At 48.0% G+C, this 22,596-nt stretch overlaps 2 protein-coding genes across 4 annotated transcripts in view; one reads left to right on the forward strand and one right to left on the reverse strand.

Moving 5' to 3' along the window:
* The window catches only part of Trim15 (tripartite motif containing 15), a 6,376-nt gene extending 2,296 nt beyond the window's left edge, over window positions 1-4,080 (reverse strand). The window contains exons 1-4 of one of the 3 annotated variants that reach the window (XM_050133283.1): window positions 3,203-4,080; window positions 2,793-2,888; window positions 840-1,070; window positions 111-133 (exon numbers count right to left, since the gene is read on the reverse strand). In XM_050133283.1, coding sequence (XP_049989240.1) covers window positions 111-133; window positions 840-1,070; window positions 2,793-2,888; window positions 3,203-3,568 — 716 coding nt within the window. In that variant the 5' untranslated portion in view covers window positions 3,569-4,080. The remainder of the gene's footprint in view (window positions 1-110; window positions 134-839; window positions 1,071-2,792; window positions 2,889-3,202) is intronic. The other 2 variants (XM_050133282.1, XM_050133281.1) reach the window with 2 other exon arrangements.
* A 1,373-nt stretch (window positions 4,081-5,453) lies between these two features.
* Trim10 (tripartite motif containing 10) lies at window positions 5,454-17,636 on the forward strand. The gene is made up of 7 exons (XM_050133266.1): window positions 5,454-7,198; window positions 10,281-10,376; window positions 10,923-11,153; window positions 11,887-11,909; window positions 12,446-12,561; window positions 13,738-13,770; window positions 16,868-17,636. The coding sequence occupies exons 1-7, from the start codon at window positions 6,770-6,772 to the stop codon at window positions 17,407-17,409; spliced, it is 1,470 nt and encodes a 489-aa protein (XP_049989223.1). The 5' UTR covers window positions 5,454-6,769; the 3' UTR covers window positions 17,410-17,636.
* The last annotated feature ends 4,960 nt before the right edge of the window (window positions 17,637-22,596 follow it).

The following is a 22,596-nucleotide window of genomic DNA, read 5'->3' on the forward strand; positions in this document are numbered from 1 at the left end:
GGAGAACAAGAGGCCACAGTGTGTTTCTGGGTAGCCATCCACAAGGGAACAGATGGATTGCAGTGTCTTCAGGATGCATATAAAGAAGGCAGGAATAGAAAGGACCTTACTTGCTCTGGTTGAGTCTGACATCCTACAAAAGAAACACAAAATAAACAGTTAGTTTCCACATGGCCTTTCCCGTTGGGGATGCTAGGTCCTTCTGTCTTAACATAAGCTGAAAGTTCCTACCCAGAGTGCTGGAGCCCCTTCACTACCTGCTATGCATTTCACTCCTCTCTTGATACTTCCTGACTAGTGTAGACTCTGCACCCAGTTCTTTGCTCTGACTGATCTGTTCCAGCTGCATCCTTAAATGGGTGCTGCCTCCCGTGATTAAGAGATAGCAGAGACCAGCCTCGATTCCAGGTTGGAACGGATGGGCAGGATTGTGGTCACCACCACAAAGGCATTGATGGAGGTCTTCCTGCGTGCTGGGCACTGACTAAGACCACACATGGGTTATTTCTTACATGGTTTACAGCTCCACGAAAGGACGCTGTTATCACCCTCTGCCTAGAGAAGCTAAGAGACTCACCCAAGTGACATAGTTGGAAGAGCTGACACTAAAGTCAAGATTGTCTGATCCTGGTCGTCTTTACAAGGTCCTCATGCATGCCTTGGGAAATCTCCAGTCTTCTGGGCCATAGAAAGCACACCCTCCCCCAGCCCTTCTCAGTGAGATAATCCCCATTTCCTTTTCCTGCCTTTCTCCATCACCTCCCAGTTGCAGCACAGTACCACCCTAGTGGAACCGTCTGCTGTCCCACGGGGTGGCAAGATGGTGGAACGTCTCTCACTTGCAGAAGCTCACTTGCTGGTCGCTGACACTTCTCCTCCAGCTCTTCAACCTGGGCACCCAGGCGGTGGACCTCCTGAGAGACCTTTGTGATGTACTCGTCTCTCTCCTTCCAGATCTGCTGTTCTAGCCCCTCCAGCCTGGTCATCAGGAGGTGCCTCTGGTCCCCAAGCTCCTGCTTCAGCCTTTCAAACGTGGCTTCTACCTGCTGCTTCTTGCCTTCAATCTGCGTCTGTGAGGATATGAGGAGGGACTCAGAACTGGCCTCCAGAAGGATCATCTGTGCACTTATTAGGAGAAATAAGGAATAAGCAGTTTCAAGACACATTTCTTCAAATAATAACAATGGTAGGAAGCGGTAGGTCTCAAGTTGAACTTGCTGGTGATAAGAGCTGGGCTGTTGTCTTAGCCAGGGATTGTAAAGTCATATTCAATTCTTAGAGCCACACTAGACTAAAAAAAATCATCTTTAATTTTCTTCTCTGTTACTGTGATAAAACACGACAAAAACTAGATTAAGAAGGAAAGGGTTTATTTCATCTTATACTTCCACATCACTCAGGGCAGGAACTCAAACAAGGACCTAGAAACAGAGGCTGTGAAGAAACGCTGCCTACTGGTTTGTTCTCCGTGACATGCTCAGCCTTCTGTCTAGCCAGCACCACCTGTTCCTGTGTAGGCTGAACCTTCCAACATCAAATATTTCATTAAGAAGATGTCCCATAGACTTGCCACGTACAGCCAGTGCAATGGAAGCATTTTCTCAACTGCTTTCTTTTCCCCTCAGTTCCTCACGTAGGAAGGGTTCCCTCTTCCTCAATGACCCTAGTTTGTGTCAAGTTAACAAAAAACCAAACAGCACACATAACACATCTTCTTTAGACTCATGTGGAGTAACTGTACTAACATCTTTCTTTTCTTGAGATATATGTCCATGTCTCATGTAGCCTAGCCTGGCCTCAAACTCAGTTCAGCATGTAGTCAAGGATGACCTTGAGCTTCTGACTCTCCTACCTCTACCACCCAAGTGCTAGAATCACATCAGAACTGCCATTTTATTCAATACAGGGAGTGAGACTAGGGCTCCATGATTCTAGGCAATCAGTCTTCACACTGAGCTATCTATCCAACCCAACAACAGTAATCTCATAGAGAAAGATTAAGACAAAAGGGAACTGTGATCAGTTACCACCTATGAGGCATGTTTTGATGGAATTTCAGAGATGCTGAAGAGAGCTTTCTGTCTCAACACTCTGCCTCTTTGGTCAAAGTATCAGAAATATCTAGTGTGTGTTTTCCTCTTGATAACTGCACCATGAAGGAAATGGTGAGAATCAGCAAAATCTAGCTGCTTAATTCTTCTTCTGTCCTCAGGACCTGAACCTAGACACTGATGGACACCCCCAGAGGCGTCCCAGGTGAAGGTGATGTATCCAGTGGATACGCTGGGCCAGGAGAGCCATGGACACAGGTCAAGAGACCTAAGTTCTAGTCCATTTCATCATGAATTTGGACTTTGCCACATGGTGTTAGGAGCTCAGGTTTCCCCTGTATATGAGAAGAATAACATATTTCTTGGCTTCAAAGACATCAGAACCACCTCCAGCCTCCCTGTCCTGAGACACCAGATGCCTTTGTGAGGCTGCAGGAAGATGAATTAGAAAATGCTGAAGTTCTTCTCAGCCCAGTAACAGACTTCCTTAGTCTTTGAAGGAAACTCCCAAGGGAGCAGCCAGAGGATGTAATTCAGTTGGTGCCTAGCATGCACAACCCCCTCGGCTGGATATCCATTAGTCATAGACAGGGTATGGTGACACATGACTGGAAACCCAGCACCTGGGAGGTGGAAACAGCAGGATCAGCTAAGTAGTGAATTTGAGGCCAATTTAAGCGACGTGAGATCCTGTACCTAAACAAACAAAAGAAAGCAAAGGAACAGAAGTGTGGTCTTTACCAGGAGCTCTCGGAGCTTCTGATCTTCCTCACATTTCCTGTCCTCTATCTTGTCCCGCTCCGTCCTCAGAGCTTCTAGCCGACTCCTGAGACGATCCTGTCAGAGAGAGGAAAGCATAGGGAAAGCGGGTCCGTGAAAAAAAAAATCCAGCTGGCAAATACCGTGGGCTGTGTTGTGGAAGCACCACTGAGGCGCAGAGATTCGAATCCTTGACCTAGACGGTGATCTAGGTCAGGAACAGGACCGGGTGGCACTGTGGAGATGGAAAAATGTAGTGTGTGCGCCAGCTGGGAGACAGGAGCGAAAAGGAGGGCTGAGCGATGCCTTTATCTCTATCCCTTTTCCTTCACCCACCCTCGGCAGGCAGGTCCCCATCCTGCCCGCCTGGAAGCAGCAGCTGAGTTCCTTACCCTGTAGGGTTGGATGGCTTCGTCCAGGAACCCCACGGTGTGCGCCTGGTGGGCGGGGCTCTCCCGGCAGAACACGCAGAGCAGCTCCGCGTCGGTCTCGCAGAAGAAATAGATTTTCTCTCCGTGATCCTCGCAGCAGGTCTCGCCTAGGGCACCCAGGGGCACTGGAGTCACTGCGGCCTGGGTTTGCTCCTCTTCTTCCTCCTGACAGAGCGGGCACAGTAGCTGGGCCCCCATCGGGGTGCGCGGGAGGCAAGGTAGGCAGACAGAGTGTCCGCATGCTATGGTCACCGCATCCTTCAGGGGCCGGGAGCAGGCAGGACAGACTACGTGCTGGAGTCCCCGCAGGGACCTGGTCGAGGGCATCACCGTGCCTTTCCCTGCCCGTCAACACAGTCTTCAGCTTCTGTCCACTCCAATTTCCTTTCCCTGAAACTGAGTCACTTGTAAGTGCGTCACTGTCACAGAGGCAAAGGAATCCGAGGCTGAACGAAAGGCAGGAATGTCAGCTCAGCAAAGTTACCTGCTCTGCCTCAGGCACGCCCAGAACCCTGGGCCACCACCCAGCAGCTAAGCAGGTCCAAACTCCAGGACGTCTTGACTACCCAGCGTTTCCCAGTGGCAGGCAGGAGACCTAGCTCTCCACTCCGGTTGCCTTCTGTCCCAGGGGTGGGGAGCAGCGTATTGCACCATGAGGTCACTTGGAAATGGGGTTTCCTGGAATCGCTTGGCCACAGAGGGTGGGGCCTTTGGGGAGGAGCCGCTTCCTGTCACGCTGAGCAGGTGAGAGCCATAAATTTCGCTCTAGGAGGCCTACAGTAGCATCAAAGTCCAGCCCGTGGTGTTGAGAGTGACTTCGAACTGCAGGCCCACAGGCCCTTCCTTTCCTCATCTGCCTCTCTGCCTCCCTGCTGGTGCCATCTTCCCTGCGCTGCTAACACAGATGCTGAGCACCACCTGGAGCCTGGGTGATACTGGATGTCATTTTTAGTTTTTTTTTAATAAAAAGATTTATGTGTGTGCGTGCATGTGTGTGTGTGTGTGTTGGGATGTGCCACATGTGCAGGTTCTCTCAGATGGATCCCCTGAAGTTCAATTTCCAGGCAGCTGTGAGTTATTCACATCCCACTTGAAAGTGCAGCTACTCTTAATAACTGAGCCATCTTTCCAGCCCTTCGATTTTAAATTTTTACTAATTTTCATTTATTTTTTTATTTTTATTTCTTACGTGTATGATTGTTTTGTCTGCCTTTATGTCTGTGCACCTCTGTGCGCAGTGCCCTAAAAGGCCAGAAGAGGGCGCCAGATGCCCTGGAACTGGAGTTACACTTGGTTGTGAGCCTGAGACGCTGAGAACCCAGCCTGAGTCCTCGGCAAGAGCAGCAAATTCTTTTTATCCTTCAGTCATCTTTCCAGCTCCAGCAATATACATACATCCTCTTAGCAATTACTCCAGAACTACATCCAGTTTAATAACAACCCATTGAGAAAACTGTCTGCCCTACCTACTCCCCAGCCGCACACCCCTCAACAACTGTCTGCCCTACCTACTCCCCAGCCGCACACCCCTCAACAACTGTCTGCCCTACCTACTCCCCAGCCGCACACCCCCAACAACTGAGCAGTGGTACGTGGTCAGCCCTGGCTGAGGTGTGCTGTGTGTATAAAAGACTTCACATAAATGCAGAGAAACGTGCAAGTTTGCTAGTATTTTATGTTGGCTGTGTTCAAATAATATTTTGGAAACATTAGAGCAACTTAAATATACTATTGACATTTATTTTTATCTTCCTTTTCTTTTTTTTTACATTTTTCTCGACCTTTATTATGAGAAGAATCCAAACTTATTGGTACTGTGAAGGAATATTAGCACAAATACCTGTTGTTCTTTTCAACTATGTCCTCTGCGGGTAACGATTAGGTCACCTGCTTTCTCTTCCACAAATACAGCATATATATCTCTTCAGAATAAGAAATTCCTCCACCCAATCATAATGTCATTAAGAATTTTAACAGGAATCAGTGTTAAGTTTACTGATGAATAAATTTAATGGATAGAGGCACCTGCTGCTGAGAACCTGAGCTCTTTTCCCAGAACCCACACAACTGAAGGAGAGAAATGACCTCACAAAGCTGCCCTTCACACTCCACATTCCTGCTGGGAAACTAGTACCCCTCCCCCACATACACACACACAAACACACCACTACACACACACACACCCCACCCCACACAAACACCCCTCCACACACACATACACACAAACACACCACTACACATACATACGCACCCTACCACACATAAACACACTCACACACCCCACACACATATACAAACACACATACAAACACACCACTACACACATACGCACCCCACCACACATGCACAAACACATACACACAAACACCCACACATTAATAATAACCAGATAATGCAAAAGAAAAAATTAGTAAGTTGCCCCAGTAATGTCGCTTTATAATTCTGTTCCACCGTGACTCAGCTCATATTGGCAGCTAGAAAATTTTACATCGCATGTATACAACATGTGGCTTCCACTGAATTCTGTTTTCCGTTTTCCCAAGAAGCATTTCATGTGGCTCAGGCCAATACTATGTAAGTAGAGTCTGGTCTTGAACTCCTGATTCTACCATCTCTCCAAACCGTGAGCTGAGATCACAGGCATGCACCACCGTGCCCAGCTGTGCTTTGTGTTTCTGGTAGACTGCATTGCCTGGAAGACTCATAGCACTGACTTGCAGATAGTCACTTGTGCTCTGTTTGTTCACCGTGGATGAGGTGAGGTAGCCTGGTGGAGCTTGCAAAGTGGAGGTACAAACAGCAGGATGTGATAGAGCAGACGGGAAATAAACTGTTTAAAGTGCTTCTATCGCTGGGAGATGTGTAGTCATGGTAAAAAAAAAAAAGTGCTGGCTGTGACTCCATTTTTCCTCCCCTACGCATCTTTCCCAGCCCTCTTTAAAAGTCTGTCACGGGCCTATGGAGGCATCACCACAGTTGCCTCCGTGTTGTACACACCCCAGCTCAAGGGCCTTATCTGAGTCCCCACATGCCCTGTCCACTGACTCTCAGGCCTTGTGCTGGCTGATACCGCCAATCTCCCTGGAGACAGGTGTTGCAGAGCTGGGGAGGCAGCGGTCCTCTGTGAGCCAGGCTCCTCCCTTTCCCAAAGATAGATCTCTTTTAACGGTGGACTGCTGAGAGACTAAACACTCTCATCTTCCTGTGGGCAGCTCCAGGCGGACAGAAAGGGACGGCGAGCCCCTAAGCCATGGGTACCGGTCCAGAGATACTCCAGCGTTTCTAGATGATGCTGTGAGCTCCTGGGTCACTTCCTTCGGCTATTTCGTCATTTCTGCTGTTGGCAGAAGTGTGTCCGCTCCTGGGAGAACAGGACAAGGGACCCCTGGTGCCAGAGATGCAATTGGGCCCCTTGTCCAAGTGTGTGTGACTGTGTCTATGTTCAGGCATGGTGTGTGTGTGGAGTGTATTCTTCACACGAAGCAGAGATGGTGACTTCCGGGAAGCAGAAGGCCCAGCAGGATTGACATGGCCTCAGCTCCTTCTGTGACTAGTCTGGCAGATGAGGTCAACTGCCCTATCTGCCAAGGCACCCTAAGGGAGCCAGTTACCATCGACTGTGGCCACAACTTCTGTCGTGGCTGTCTCACTCGCTACTGTGAAATCCCAGGCCCGGAATCGGAGGAGTCCCTCAGCTGCCCGCTCTGCAAAGAGCCTTTCCGACCAGGGAGCTTCCGGCCCAACTGGCAGCTGGCCAACGTGGTAGAGAACATCGAACGCCTTCAGCTGGCATCCACGCAAGGTCTGGAGGTGGAGGATGCCTGTCCTGAACACGGAGAGAAAGTCTACTTCTTCTGCGAGGAGGATGAGGCACAGCTGTGTGTGGTGTGCCGTGAAGCCGGACAGCATAGGGCTCACACCGTGGGCTTCCTGGAGGATGCAGCAGGTCCCTACAGGGTAGGAGAGGATCCCTGAAGGGTAGGAGAGGGCTGTAGGGGACCCTTGTGGGAGCTGGATTGGACCAAGGGAAGTAGAAAGGTCTTGTGGATTCTGGGGTGGAAGGGGTGTCCTAACTCCAAATTCTTTCTCCGTACTTACCTGATCTTCCAGGCAACAGACTCAAGCACAGAGAAACACAAGTTTGTGATTAAGAGCAAGTTCTATGTTGTTTCCTTGTGGACCATATATAGCAGGAGCTCAGTAAATCCTTTCTGAACGAATGAACCATCAAAGTGTGTGTCCTGTATCAGTTAGGTGTGCTGGAGGTTTGTGTTTTAGGGAATGGCGATGTTTGTATAGTTCCAAGAGTGAACGCCTTGTGTGGGGAGGGGTGGTCTGAGTGTGGTATATTTGAAGCATAAAGAATGTTGTGTCGTGAATTCCTGTTGTGAATAAGCTAGTTGGGTGAATATATGGATATATGTGGCACATGTTTTTATTGTTCACGGAGTATATTGCTGGTTTTAGGTACTTTTATTTAGGTACTGTATTTTGTTACAAACGCGTGTTTAAATGTATGTTGTAGCATTTGTTAATGACCTTTTGATAGTGAGGTTTCTCTATGTAATCTCTCTCTCTCTCTCTCTCTCTCTCTCTCTCTCTCTCTCTCTCTGCCAGGTTTTAATGTAGGCTTGCCTCAGACTAATTTTATTGCCTAGGATGACTTTGACTTTCTGATTCTCCTGCCTTTGTCCCCTGAACACTGGGGTTATAGGCATTTTATTCAGGCATTTATGATTATATCATTTCCTGCAGTGTTGGGAATTGAACCCAGGGCTTCTTGCATGCAAAGCAAGCACTCAGATGACTGAGCTACATTCCCAGCTTTTCTGTCAGTATTCTCTTTTTTAATGTTTTTTTTTAAATTTTATTTATTTATTAAAGATTTCTGTCTCTTCCCCACCACCGCCTCCCATTTCCCTCCCCCTCCCCCAATCAAGTCCCCCTCCCTCGACAGCCCAAAGAATAATCAGGGTTCCCTGCCCTGTGGGAAGTCCAAGGACCACCCACCTCCATCCAGGTCTAGTAAGGTGAGCATCCAAACTGCCTAGGCTCCAACAATGCCAATACGTGCAGTAGGATCAAAAACCCATTGCCATTGTTCTTGAGTTCTCAGTAGTCCTCATTGTCTGCTATGTTCAGCAAGACCAGTTTTATCCTAGGCTTTTTCAGTCCCAGGCCAGCTGGCCTTGGTGAGTTCCCGATAGAACATCCCCATTGTCTCAGTGTGTGGGTGCACCCCTCGCGGTCCTGAGTTCCTTGCTCGTGCTCTCTCTCCTTCTGCTCCTGATTTGGACTTTGAGGTTTCATTCCGGTGCTCCAATGTGGGTCTCTGTCTCTGTCTCCTTTCATCGCCTGATGAAGGCTAATATTCAGGAGGATGCCTATATGTTTTTCTTTGGGTTCTCCTTCTTATTTAGCTTTTCTAAGATCATGAATTATAGGCTCAATGTCCTTTATTTATGGCTAGAAACCAAATATGAGTGAGTACATCCCATGTTCCTCTTTTTGGGTCTGGCTTACCTCACTCAGGATAGTGTTTTCTATTTCCATCCATTTGACTGCAAACTTCAAGAAGTCCTTGTTTTTTACTGCTGAGTAGTACTCTAATATGTATATATTCCATACTTTCTTCATCCATTCTTCAATTGAAGGGCATCTAGGTTGTTTCCAGGTTCTGGCTATTACATACAATGCTGCTATGAACATAGTAGAGCATATACTTTTGTTGTATGCTAAGGCCTCTCTTGGGTATATTCCCAAGAGTGGTATTGCTGGGTCCAGGGGTAGGTTGATCCTGAATTTCCTGAGAAACCTCCACACTAATTTTTTTTTTTTTAATATTGATTTTATTGAACTATACATTTTTCTCTGCTCCCCTCCCTTCCTCTCTCCCATGGTCCCCATGCTCGCAATTTACTCAGGAGATCTTGTCTTTTTCTACTTCCCATGTAGATTAGATCCATGAATGTCTCTCTTAGGGTCCTCATTGTTGTCTAGGTTCTCTGGGATCATAATGACATCTTGAAATTTGCAGGCAAATGGATGGATCTAGAAAACACCATATTGAGTGAGGTAACACAGACCCAGAAAGACAATTATCATATGTACTCGCTCATAAGGGGTTTTTATATTTTTTAAAGGTTTCTTTATTATGTATACAATGTTCTGCCTGCATGTATGCCTGCAGGCCAGAAGAGGGCACCAGATCTCATTACAGATGGTTGTGAGCCACCATGTGGTTGCTGGGAATTGAACTCATGACCTTTGGAAGAGCAGGCAGTGCTCTTAACCTCTGAGCCATCTCTCCAGTCCCCATAAGTGGTTTTTAAACATAAAGCAAATAAAACCAGCCTACAAATCACAATTCTAGAAAATCTGTCGGTATTCTTAAACACACATGTGGATATTTATGTGTTTGCCTATTCCTAACTCTACATTAGAACAATTTATAAAAGACTGCATCAATTATTTTTATATCCAGATTTCTTCTCACATCAGATCTTTCCTAGATTATTGGTTTTAGTTTAAAAACAAACGAGGAAGATATTATTTGCATGTATTTCCTTTGGGTGACATAAATTCAGTTTCAGCTAAAGAACGTACAGAGCTCAGGTTGCAGGTAATACTTGCTAGGCAATAATACTTGCTGCATGCAAAAGAAGGTGGTTGTTTCACCTGAAGAGAGGCTCAAAAGGTCAGCGAAGTCATTGACCTTTGAAGGTCTGTGAGAAGGGGTAAACCCTGGTCAGAACTGCTGAAGCACAAAGTGAGAGAAACAAGACTCAAGGCCAGGCCTGGTGGTGCTGACCTATGATCCTAAGGTTTGGAAAACTGAGGAAGGAGGATCCGAGTTTGAGGTAAGACTGGGCGACATGAAACCAGTCTCAAAATCAGAATAAGAAAGAAGACCCCAAGTCTCTCAAAGCACTGAGGTTCACACTCATCTCTGGGGCATTTCACTTCCACAGAGTGAAGGTAGTACGTCCCTTCGTGGTTACTTTCTCCATCGTAAGTATTGTATGCTCCTTCTCCCCAGGAACAAATACAGAAGTGTCTTATGGGTCTAAGGAAAGAGAGAGAGGAGATTCAAGAAATCCAATCAAGGGAAAACAAAAGGATACAGGTTCTCCTGGTAGGTCTCCACCCTCCCCCGCCCTGTCCCTTCCTGCAGAGTCTGAGGCCACTGAGCAGAGAGACCTGGAGATGTTTTGAGTTTGAATTCTGACCCAGACATTAACTCTTCCGTCCTGAGCAGCTCTAATTTTAGCTTGCTCACCTGTGAAATGGAGATTAGGATTCTTCTTCTGGACTGACCTGCAGGGATTAGTGTCATCCCGCCTCCAGCAGTTTAGTGGTGTGTACTCAGTGTGTGCTTCCTGCACAGAGAGAGGCCAGGCATCCCTGGCGTCTCTGAGACCCTTTTAGAAACCACAGTAATGACAATGAGGCAATGCTGGGCCTAATGAGAAGTGGGGTGTCAGGCAGGAAGAACACCAGCTGCAGCTCCGCGTTAGTATGGGGTGGAGGAACAGGCGGGAGTGGGGGTCTGGGGGAGTGGGTATGATGTGAAAGGAGAGGAAGGGAGGGAGATGAGGGGCTGCTGTGGGAGAGGGGAATGGGGAAGAGGAGGAGATTCTGATGTGGGAGACATAAGTGTCCTCTCATCTTTCCTTCTCAGACTCAGGTGGCCACCAAGAGACAGCAGGTGATTTCTCAGTTTGCACATCTGAGTCGGGTCCTAGAGGAACAACAGAGTGTCCTTTTAGCCCAGCTGGAGAGGTTGGATGGGGATATCCTGAAGCAACAGGAAGAGTTTGATTCCCTGGCCACAGGGGAGATCTGCCGGTTCAGCACCCTGATTGAGGAGCTGGAGGAGAAGAACAAGCGGCCAGCGAGGGGCCTCCTGACAGTGAGATGGGCCTGCCCTCCCCCCTGGGGTCTCTGGAATCATGGCCTGATTGGTACCTCCTCTACATACATGTCTCTGCGTCCCAGACGGGATGTGTGACACGGCCAGGGGGCTGAATTATAGTACACGCTTCCCTAAGAAATCCCCAGTCACGGTGCTCTCTGGCCTTGGTCTCCTTTCTTGTTATCAATAAAACGGGAAGGAATGAGGCCCCAATGGTAAAATGAGGTAGAAGTTCCTCTTGAAAACTACAAAGCACTGTGCAAACAACTGCTTTCCAAAGCAATTTTTTTTTTCATAACTTGAATGTCCCCTCCACTGGCCAGGAAGTTTTTCCTGAGCTGCGTTCCTTGAAATGGAGGAGAGTTATGGGGATTGCAGCGACATGATTCAAGGGGATGCACTGGATGCTGGGAACTGAGGGACCTTGGTGTGGGACTTGCTTGCTTTTGCCTACAGCTAGAAGTGGGTCTTGGTCTTATCACCAACTCTGACCATGGAGCGAAGGAGTCAGGTGCTGGTTTCTGGTCCCCATGGATTTGTCCAAGGCTAGGAATATGGATTTTTTTTTTGTGGATATAACAAACGTAGAAGAGAAAAGCCAGAAACTGAATCTCTCTCTCTCTCTCTCTCTCTCTCTCTCTCTCTCTCTCTCTCTCTCTCTCTCTCTCTCTCTCTCTCTCCCTCTCTTTCTCCCTCGCACTCTCTCCCCCCCTTCCTCCTTCCCTCCCAGGATATCAGGAGCACTCTAATAAGGTTGGTGATTCAATGCCTATTTCTTTTTTCACATGCATAGCCACCCATGCTCCACCCACCTAGTTATTGCCACGCGCATTAATTATGCTCTCACATGAAGGGTGCACAGCCATGTAAATCTACACATGCGTTCTCTCATGTTATGTGTTCTCTCTACTGCTGTAGATCCACCCACTCGGGTAGCAGTGGGGTTCATCTGAGAGACTGGGAAGCTGCTGCTCCAGGCCTTGTTAGAAGAAGATGGCAGCCTGGAGACATCATTAAAAAAAAAAACAACAATGCTAGGGACTAGAGAGATGGCTCGGTGGCTAAGAGCAGCTAAGTGCTGCTCTTGCAAAGATCCTGGACTCAGAGCCCATAGAACAGTTCACACCCATCTCTAGTTCCAGGGGCTCCCATGCCCTCTTCTGGTCTCCATGGACGCTGCATGCATGCGTCGCACATACATACACATGCAGGCAAAATACCCACACACGTAAAATTAAGTATTTTTTAAAAAGAATAATTCCCAGACTCTGCCGCTTCTGTGCCCCTAGATGTGAAACTAGAAAGTGCCGGAAACCCGAGGCTATCTCCCCAGAGCTGGGCCAGAGGATCCGGGACTTCTCCCAACAGGCCATCCCTCTGCAGCAGGAGATGAAGACGTTCCTGGGTAAGGAGACCCTAGGCCTCAGTAGAGTGCTGCTGTGCACACAGCCTGGGTTGGGGAATGGCTTCCTGAGTCCACTGCCAAAAGGCTGTGAATTTTAGCATGGCTTATCTCCTTTAGTACTTTACCTTTCTTATTTGCCAAGGCCCATAAAAAAAAATCTATCAACTTTCAGGGTTATGTGCCAGTGAAGAGAAATAATAGGTGAAGATTTGGGGGTTGGGATGAACCTGTTAAACAAATCTGACCGTGGACACGCAGCAGTAGGAGAGATAACGATTAACAGCCCCCCCCCCCCACTCTTCATCATCAGAAGTCCTCAGTGGTGCGTGCAATGCATGGTGCTTTGACGTCCAACTGTGCGAATCAGTGACAGCATTTGCCTAACGGCAGGAGCTGACTCCCCTCCTCTTGTGCTTTCCTTCCGCTGGTTTTGTTTTTCCGCTACTGAAAGTTGAACCCAGGGCCTGTGGATGTAGACAAGTGTTCTAGCCACTGACCTACATCCCCAGACCTTCCCCCACTTCTTTTTATTGGTCTGGCTGACTAAGCTGAGCCACCTTATAGGAACCGAGCCCCATTCCTTTCCCGGAAGGAGTTGTAATGGCAGCCAGCCAGCAAAGTTAGAAATGGGAGTTGTGGCTTTCTGTTCCTCATGAACTGTGACATCATGAACAATGCCACCTATTTCTAAATGTCACATCCACAAAAACATGTCCCTAGGAGGACATTCCTGAAAGTCTGCTTCCTGCAAGGACTAGAGGAAATCTTACTCTAATCAAAGGCTGACTTCTGGCCAGCCCAAACATTATTTCCAAGTAGAAGAAAACAAAGTGAACCCATTGATCTTTTCCTTCTGTAGATGTCTGTGAAGACAGAGAGGTAGGCAAGGCAGACACAGCCCTGTCTGCTCAGGGGTAGGGTAGCAGGCTTCTCGCTGGCCCTGCAGGCCAGGAGCATCAGTAATCCCTGAGAATTTGTGAGAATGCATATCTGCAGGTCTGTCCCAGAGTGTCTGGATTTGAAATGAGAGTAAGTACTCTAAGAGGTTTAGAGAATTCCAACTTCCATCCTTCTCTCTGCTCCTTCCCTTTCCCGACCCTCCATTTCCTCATCTCTGAGTGTTCTGCAGCTGTGAGATTAATGAAATCTCATCTTGTCATTATTTCCTCCTTACAGAAAAACTCTGCTTTGAGTTGGACTATGAGCCAGGTAAGCAGCTTCTGGGTCCTGCACTGTGCATTGAAATTCTTACATAGACATTCTCACACACACACACACACACACACTCTCTCTCTCTCTCTCTCTCTCTCTCTCTCTCTCTCTCTCTCACACACACACACACACACACACTATACATACATCACACACACACATACAATGACTTGTATATGTAAGCACACATACACAGAGCATACATCCACACCCATGTCCACAGATTCCACATTCAGCCCCAGACAGAAAAACACTGCTTTGTAATAAATGTGGTGAGATTTCCCCTTTCCATTACTCCTTAAATAATTTAGTATAACAACTATTGCCATAGCATTTACATTGTGTTATGTAACATGAGCAGCCTGGAGATGATTTGAGGTATTTGGGAGGGTGTGTGTAGTTTACATGTAAATACTACACCATTCTACATAAAGCACTCGAGCTTTTGTGAAGTTTAGTATACAAATGAATGAGGTATGGCTGTATGAGGTCCCTAGGAGGGCCATGAAGTGAGGACAGGCACATACACATTCCTGGTAAATCCGGTCTCCAGATTGGAACATGTCCAGTGGGCAGAATGATTAGATAAAAATTAGATAAAAAATGAGTATGGTCTGTCAGGGATGCGCTTTCTGGATGAGGGCAACTTTTGACTGGGTAGAGTCACAATCTCAGAATTGTCAGAAACCTTCACTCTCTCTCAGTTTCTAAATTAGAGAAACAGAGCAGCTTGCAAGAGAGACAGGAATGAACAGAAAGAACCCCTTTAATCTATCAGTTCCCCCACCAGCCGGCCAAACACCCAGGAGAGTTGTGGAACCGTTGGGAGGCACTCTCTAATCCATAGCTAAGTCTGCATGGATAGGTTTTCTCCATTTAGGATTTTTGTTTGTTTGTTTTTGAGACAGGCTCTTAGTATGTAGCTTTGGCTGTCCTGGCACTCACTGTATAGACCAGGCTAGTCTTGAACTCACAGAGATCCATCTGTCTCTGCCTCCCAAGTGCTGGGATTAAAAGTATGCACCACCATCCCCCAAATTCTTCAGTTTAGAAATATTCAACATAGCTATATATAGGGAAGAACTGGGGGCTCCAAAAAAAAATTGGCAGCCAGAGTCCAACAGTCGAGAATGATTGAAAGAGAGTGCATAGCCTCAGGGTGAAGAGGAAGAAAGGCTGGACAAATGAGTCATGGCATCCTCAGCCAAAGCAGAGAAGAAACTCCAGGGTGGAATCGAAAGGAGGAAAATGTCTGCTTCTGAGAAGCTAAAGGAGGGGCTGGGCATGGAGACTGTGAGGAAGGCTGTTGAGAGGGGAGGCTGAGTATGAAGGTAGCCACGTGAGAGGAGACTCGAGGAAGATGTATGTGAGGGTGGTCTGTATAAGAGGCTGTTTATAAAGCAGGCTGCGTGTAAAAATGATTGTGTGGGGGCGCGTTTATTAGTGAGGAGGCTGTACGTGAGAGAGCTTGTGTTTGGGGTGGCTGTGTGTGAAGGTAGCCATATCTGAAGTGGGCTGTGTGAAAGGTTGTGGTGGAGAGGCTGTGGGTAAGGAGGCTGCTCGGGAGGGGAAGGCTGTGCATAGGAGTTGCTGTGTGTGATGGTGGACACGTGTGGGGGCTGTGTAAGGGAGTCTGTGTATGAGAGTCTGTGCACGGTGGGTGCTGGATGCAAGGGATGCTTATTTAAAGGGATGCTGTGTGTGAGAGAGGCTGTGTGTGAGGGGAGAGGCTGTGTGTGAGGGTGCTTGTGTAAGGGGTACTGTGGGTGTGAGGTGTGTGTGTATGAGTGTGTGTGTGAGTGCATGTGTGTGTGTGCATGTGTGCAAGAGTGTCAGTGTGTAAAGAAGCTGCCAAATGGCTGTGTATAAGGTACCTGTGTGTAAGAGTGCCTTGCGTGTGGAGGAAACCGTGTTCAGAGGTAGTTGTATGAGGAAGGCTGTGTACAAGAGAGCCTGTGTGGGAGGGTGACTGCGTAGGAGGCTATCCTGAGGGCTGTACACGAGGAGGGCTGTTTGTGAGGGCATCCACGTATGAGAGGGGTGTAAAGAAATGCTGTGTTTGTGGGTGGCACGCGTGAAGTGTGTAACATGTGAGGGGACGCTGTGTGTAGAAGCTGCGGGAGGCTGGCCTCGGGCGTGCGAGGGAAGCAGTGTGTGAGAGAGGATGCGTGTGAGGCTGCCTGTGTGAGGGAAGAATGTGTTGGAGGGGAGGCTGACTACGAGGCTGTGAGAGCGGTGTGTGGGACGGTGGCTCTGTGGAAGGGAGGATGTGCATGCAGATGTATGATTGGCTGTGTGTGTAAGGCCATACGAGGCTGGTTGTACGTGAGGGGGACTGTGAGCTGAGAGCGAGAAAGGGCGAGAGTGTTTGTGAAGAGGATATGTGTAAAAACGCCTGTGTGTCAGTATCAGCGTGCTCCTGTACAAAGAAGTTGTATGTACCTAAGGGAAACGATGGAGCTGGGAGGTCGTGTGTAAGGTGAGTGTGAGGGGGCTGTGCATGAGGACGCAGGTTGTGAGGGTGCCCACGTGTGAGGCAGGGTGCGTATTAGGGAGTCCCCTGTTTTCAACAACATGAGTCGTATAGCTTTCTAGAGGACGGCAGACAAGCGAGGGCAGCGTGCTGTTTGCGACTGATTTTCCCAGCTTTAACGTGTACATGCATTCCCTTGGCATTTTTTAGGATGCAGACTTTTAGGTCTCACCTGTTTCTTGGTGATGCCCATGCTCCGGTACACATGGGTGGTTTAACACAAGCAGCCAGGGATGGAAGTAAGTGTGGAAGGACGCATAAAAGAAATCCCACACTAGCTCAGGATTGAGAAATAGATGGTTATTTATTTAGGGGTAAAATCACAAATCAGAATCCTCTGCTGGAATGGAGAACAGAAACTAAATCCAGCAACCAGAACAAGCAGCTGGAAAAGAGGCCGGACACACAAGCTCTACAACAGCATATATAGTACAAGAGGCCACGCCCCAGTGGGCGGGAAGCCGCTGGCTGTAAGACTACCTACAGCAAATAAGCTTTCAGGCCATCCTAACAAGACACAGCACATCCTCTGCCATACCCATTCCTTGTTTCATTCCACAGCCCACATTGCCCTAGACCCCCAGACTTCCCACCCCAAGCTCCTCCTGTCTGAAGATCACCGGAGGGCTCGGTTCTCCTACAAATGGCAGAATTCACCAGATACTCCGCAGCGTTTTGACAGAGTCACCTGTGTCCTGGCCCAACGTGGCTTTACGGGAGGGAGACACACTTGGGTGGTGAACGTTGACTTGGTCCACGGAGGCAGCTGCACGGTAGGCGTGGTGAGAGAGGACATCCGACGGAAAGGAGAGCTGCGGCTGAGACCGGAGGAAGGCGTCTGGGCCGTGAGACTGGCTTGGGGATTTGTCTCAGCGCTGGGTTCCTTCCCCACAAGGCTGGCCCTGGACGAGCAGCCCCGAAAGGTGCAGGTGTGTCTTGACTACGAGGTAGGCTGGGTGACCTTTGTCAACGCTGTCACCCAGGAGCACATCTATACCTTCACTGCCTCCTTCACACGGGAGATCTTTCCCTTGTTCGGACTCTGGGGCAGAGGCTCGAGTTTTTCCCTGAGCTGCCGAGAAGGTGCAGTGTCCCTCCTCTGAGTACAAGCCTGAAGTCAAGCATCCTGGGGAGTTGACCCTTGCCTGGACGACCAGGCACAAAAATGGCTTTTTAAAACAATTGCTAGGGCATATGTCCGCAAGGGACAAGATGGTAGGACCTTTAGTCCGATCATTGTTCAAGCCTTCCCCAGCGCCCATCAGATAGGTGGTCAGGGCATCTGCGACCTTGGCTGCCGCTGGCTGTACCCACCATTGTCGTCAATGGGCACAGACATAGTTGTACAAACAGTGCTGGGTTGTAAACCTAAAGACCCGGGTTCCAGACAAAGTCCTATAATCAACCAACCGCGTGATTTCAAGCAAAACACTCTACTCCTCATTTGCTTTCTTCTAAAAATATTAGTTAATTTATTCATGTCTTCAAGAAACATTTTGGAGGAGTGGATATGATAAAAAAACACTGTATACATGAATGAAATACCGAAAGAATAAATAAAAATATTATTTGAAAAAGAAGTGTTTTCTCCTACCATCGCGCACCACAACCTGACGTGACTTCTCACTACGTCCTCTCTCACGATTCTCAGGACCAGGGTGTGCCTTCGCTTCCTCCACCTCCACGGCAACTGGCATCAGCCAGTGGGCCGAGCTGCTGAGCCTGCAGGAGGCAGATGGTGACTCCAGCACCAAGTGGAGGGGGATGAACTGGGCAAAGAGCTGATGTCCACCCACCTAGGCCCAGCACATCTCGTGGGATGGCCTTGACCCGGGAAACCCTATCTACACCTTGGTCCTTACAGACCCAGGCAGTCCCAGCAGGAAGGACCCCTGATACAGGAGTGGCACCATTTCCCAGTGGCCAACATGAAAGGCAATGGCATCGGCAGTAGCATGGTCATTTTGGACTATGCGGGCTCTGGGCCTGCCAGTGACACTGACCTCCGCTGCTACATCTGGTTGGTGTAACAAGAGTGACAAACCCATCTTCAGCAACAGGTCTGAAGGTGACAGTTTTCCACAAGAAAGACCACATGGGAGCCTCTGTGGCTTCCACATTTTATAAGCAGAATGGAATGACTAGGTTTGCAAGATGTACTAGGAGCTGACTGGGAAGTAGGGGTGCTATGGGGGCCAGTGGTCCTGGAGACCCCTCACAATATTGTCACCATTGTGCAAAACAAAATGCTACTTTTCATCCTCCTTTCCTACCTCCTCATGGGGAGGGCAGAGGACGAGTGTCATCTATAACCGGTGAGTCCAGAACCAGGCACAGTGCATTTTTGGAGATGTGTTTTTAGGGTCTTGTCTTCCCCCAGTGAGACAAGTGTGAGCAACATTCACTGGGGTTGCTGGGTGTGTTAACCCTGTCTGTTCAATGTCAAATAAAAATAAAATAAAAAAACCATTAGATCCAACTTAGAAAAAAGGACTTTCAGAATCAAGTGATTCCTGACAAGAAAAAAAGAGCAAAACTGTCTTGTCTTAGTAGTTACCTTTCTACTGCAGTGATAAGACTCAATGAGCAAGGCAGCCTACTGAGAAAGAGCTTATTTGGGGCCAACAGTTTCAGAGGCTATGGCCATTATGGTAGAGGGCATGGAACAGGCAGACAGGCATGGTGCCGGAGCAGTAGCTGAGAGGTTATATTCTGATCCACAACTATGAGATGAAGAGAGATAACTGGGAACGGTTTGGGCTTTAAAACCTCAAAGCCCACCCTCAGTGACACACCTCCTCCAACAAGGCCACGCCTCCTAATCCTTACCAAACAGTTCTACTAGCTAGTGGACAGTTCTTACTTTAACGTCTGGAGTTTGGTCATTGTTTAAATTGTTTAAATTGGGACCTTGTTTGCTTTTATTTGTCCCACAATGGCTAGCTAGTTGGTTCTGTAATAAAATGTGGAACCTTTCAAAAAGAGAGAGAAAAAAAACAACATTCTTTTTTGTATACTACCCATGAACAAATCATGGTAACTGTTGGTAATTGGAAAGGAAGATGAAGGAGCCCTGGGAAGACGTAAAGTAAAGACAAAATCTCTTTGTGGTGACTGTTGTGATAGGAATCTCCCTAGGCATTATGGATGTTCAGAGGATGGAATGCTGCCGTGTCTTCGGGGAGAATATGACACCAGGATGGTTTTTTAGAAGATACACTTGTTGAGAGAAAAGGAGGGAGAAGAGGGAATGGAGCTGACCTGGACTTTGACCTCTCTCAGGCACTGGGTTCATCTCCACGTCCTTGTGGATAGACAAGCACCATCTTCACCCAATTCCACCCACTGCCTTCTGGTGGTGTCAGTTCAAGGTGAGGTGAAGGTCAGTCAGGGGGACAGGGGCTTGTTGGAAGGCATTGCTGGTTGGTCAGAGGTCACAGCCTCCTCCTAGTCTAGCAGTTTATCTCAATAACTCGGTCTCCTGCCCTCCAGCAGAACTTCCTGCTTCTACCTGCTGTCATTGCTGGGCCTGGAGGACTGATCTTATCTAAAAACTGTCTCTAAAACCGGATGCCTGATTCCTCTTTAGCTTGACCCTTGGCACAGATCCATGGTCTAGGAGCTCTGCTATAGGACCCTACTGCCACAAGCTAGGCCTTGTGATAGGAGTGTGCCACTTAATACAAATTAGGGTTTGTCCCCAGGCTCCCCATTATTATTCCTTATACTCTGGAATAAAATTGAGCCAATTCACTGAAATCTCTCTCCTGGAAGGCTGTCTCCATTCGTGCTCACGGACCAAGTACAAAGCTTTGTGTCACCCATTCTACCTCTTTCCCCTCTCCATCTCGTGACCAACAGGCTGAGAGGGAACGAGGACCCCTCGGTGGTTATGATCATAAACCATAATCCAAGGACTAAGTTCACCCCCTGGGGAAGCTGTCTTCCCTAATCAGTTGACTACCGGCTAGAATTGAGAAGGAGATGGTAGAGAATTAGTCACAAACAGCTCAGTTGGTGGAACAGAAGCAGCAACATCTGCACTCTAGTGCTGGGGTAGGAGGATCCAAGGAGGATGCTGGGGAGGATTCGGGTGCCCTGTCACCTTTAGACTAACAAGCTGAAATATATTAGAACCGGACAAAAGGTGACTTCTGTGGAATGAGGCAGGACAGGGCAAGACTGGGGATTAAAGAAGAACCCGTCTGAAGTGGAGAATTCTGTGGGATACAGGAAGCTGCATAGAGGTGGGATGTTGTGGTCATGTGGGGTCTGGAGAACTCCAGAACTGTCCCTCCTTGGAAATGATTTGGGGGCCAGGGTGGCAACCAGCAATGGGTGCCTACAACCTGGAGAATTATATCCACCATCTCAAAGTGGTATTTTAAAATTTACCCATCATAAAACCCTTTTCCTAGTTTTACAGAATGGCTATGATGAATTTTCTAGTCCTTATTGGCTCTACACTTCATTCCACCCAAGCCTGCCCTTTGGCGACAGCCGATTTAACATTCTTGCTGTTTACCCGACTCAGCCATGAACTGCATCTGTGACGGGGAAAAACCAGCCATGGTGCAGCTCTAAGGGAGAGGCCACCAGGCACTGTGCGCCCAGGCTTGGAATCGCCTTCAGATGCCAGCATCCATCCTCCACCCAGCAGACAGAAAAGACCCCGCAGTTAGGGGCTAGAGATCAGAGAGTACTGAGTGAGTTTCTCCAGGATGTTCAATATGCACTATAAAATATATGTTTGAAAAATAAGGGCATGTGCAGGTGTGTATATAATGCTAAGCATACCCACAGACCCTAAGCCTCACGTTCCACTGAGAAATGCACTATATGTTTCGGCTTCTTTGTACTAGTTTTACTTGAGTATTTAAAGTGACCATGAACCTCTAAGGGATACGAAGTCCCTCCCTGCTCTAAGGCATCATGACCCTTATGGTACTTATTTTGGTAACTCTGTGAGATATATTCTATTATTATTATCCTTTTTCTTTTCTCTTTTTTGTATGTGTGTTTTGTATATGTGTACGCATGGCTGTATGTGTGGGTACACATGTATATGGAAAAGTACACATATGTGTGGGCCCTGAGGCCGATGTCAGATGTCTTTCTTAATCACTCTCTACTTTTCTTATTTGGTAGGGTCTCTTGCTGAACTCAGAGCTCACCGGTTCTGGTTAGTCTAGCTATCTAGTTGATTTGGGGGTTCTGACTTTTCCCTGTGAGAGCTCAGGTCATAGGCAGCTACTCAGCTTTTACATGTGTTCTGGGGCTCCGAACTCCAGTCTCTGTGCTTACACAGCGACTGTTTTATTTACCGAGCCATCTCGCTGGTCCGCACAGAGGAGGCAGCTGTGCGTGGTAGTGTCTGTAAGTCTCGGTAGGTAGAAGCAGGAAGATCAGGAATTCGAGGTCAGCCTCTGCCTCACAGTAAGACAGCAAATTTGATGCTAGCCTGACCAGCACTAATCCCTGATGAGGGGAGAGGAAAGAAAAGGCGTGGGGTGGGGCTGGGGCGAGTGAATGAGAAGGAAGAGGAGGGGAGAGCTGAGGCCTGGTGAAATTTGATTATTTGCTCATCCAATATCATACAGCCAGGACTTTACAGTCCATGTCTGGCTTCTCATCTCTTAAACACCTTTCCAGACAGTTTCGTTTGGAAACTGGTGGTCGTGTGGCCCTGGGGAGGATTTTGATGCCGACTATGCTCACTACAACTGACAGCCATTCTGAAAGATAAACCTTCAAGAGAGTGGATATACTCCTTTTAACCCATCAGCTTCCGCTCCTCCCCAGGGCACCTTGAAGCTTCCTCCCTGTTAAAGGAGGTAGACTGGATGACCTCCCAGTGAGGTGACCAGTGAACCTCCAGGCTGTTCTTGTTAGAGTCAGACTCCACTTGCTTTCCCCAGAAGAGCTGCAATCTGTGTAAAAGCTCCAGGCTCCCGATTCCTCTCTACCAGACCCTAGAGTAGCTTCACACACTTTACCTGACAGGCACAGGTTTAACTCCTGACTTTCCACACTTACGCTGAAAAAGCTTTCTATTGCAAAGAAGAGAGACCCATCCCTGTTCGTTTAAATAGGAAAGTTTATTATAAAAAACAGATACAGAAATAAAGGGGGAAAAAGAATTTTTCTACCATTTTTCAGGCCTTCTGGAAACTACGGCAGGGTAAGAAGTTGGGGCACTACCTGTTCCCAGAAGAAGAATTTACTTCCAGCTTTGCTTACAGTGTTAGTAGAATTCATTTTCTTGCGACTGAAAGACCCAGGCCCCCTGA

Source organism: Alexandromys fortis, unplaced genomic scaffold, assembly GCF_014885135.2.
Source record: "Alexandromys fortis isolate MF-2015 unplaced genomic scaffold, M_Fortis_MF-2015_v1.1 scaffold_458, whole genome shotgun sequence".
Taxonomy (NCBI): domain Eukaryota; kingdom Metazoa; phylum Chordata; class Mammalia; order Rodentia; family Cricetidae; genus Alexandromys; species Alexandromys fortis.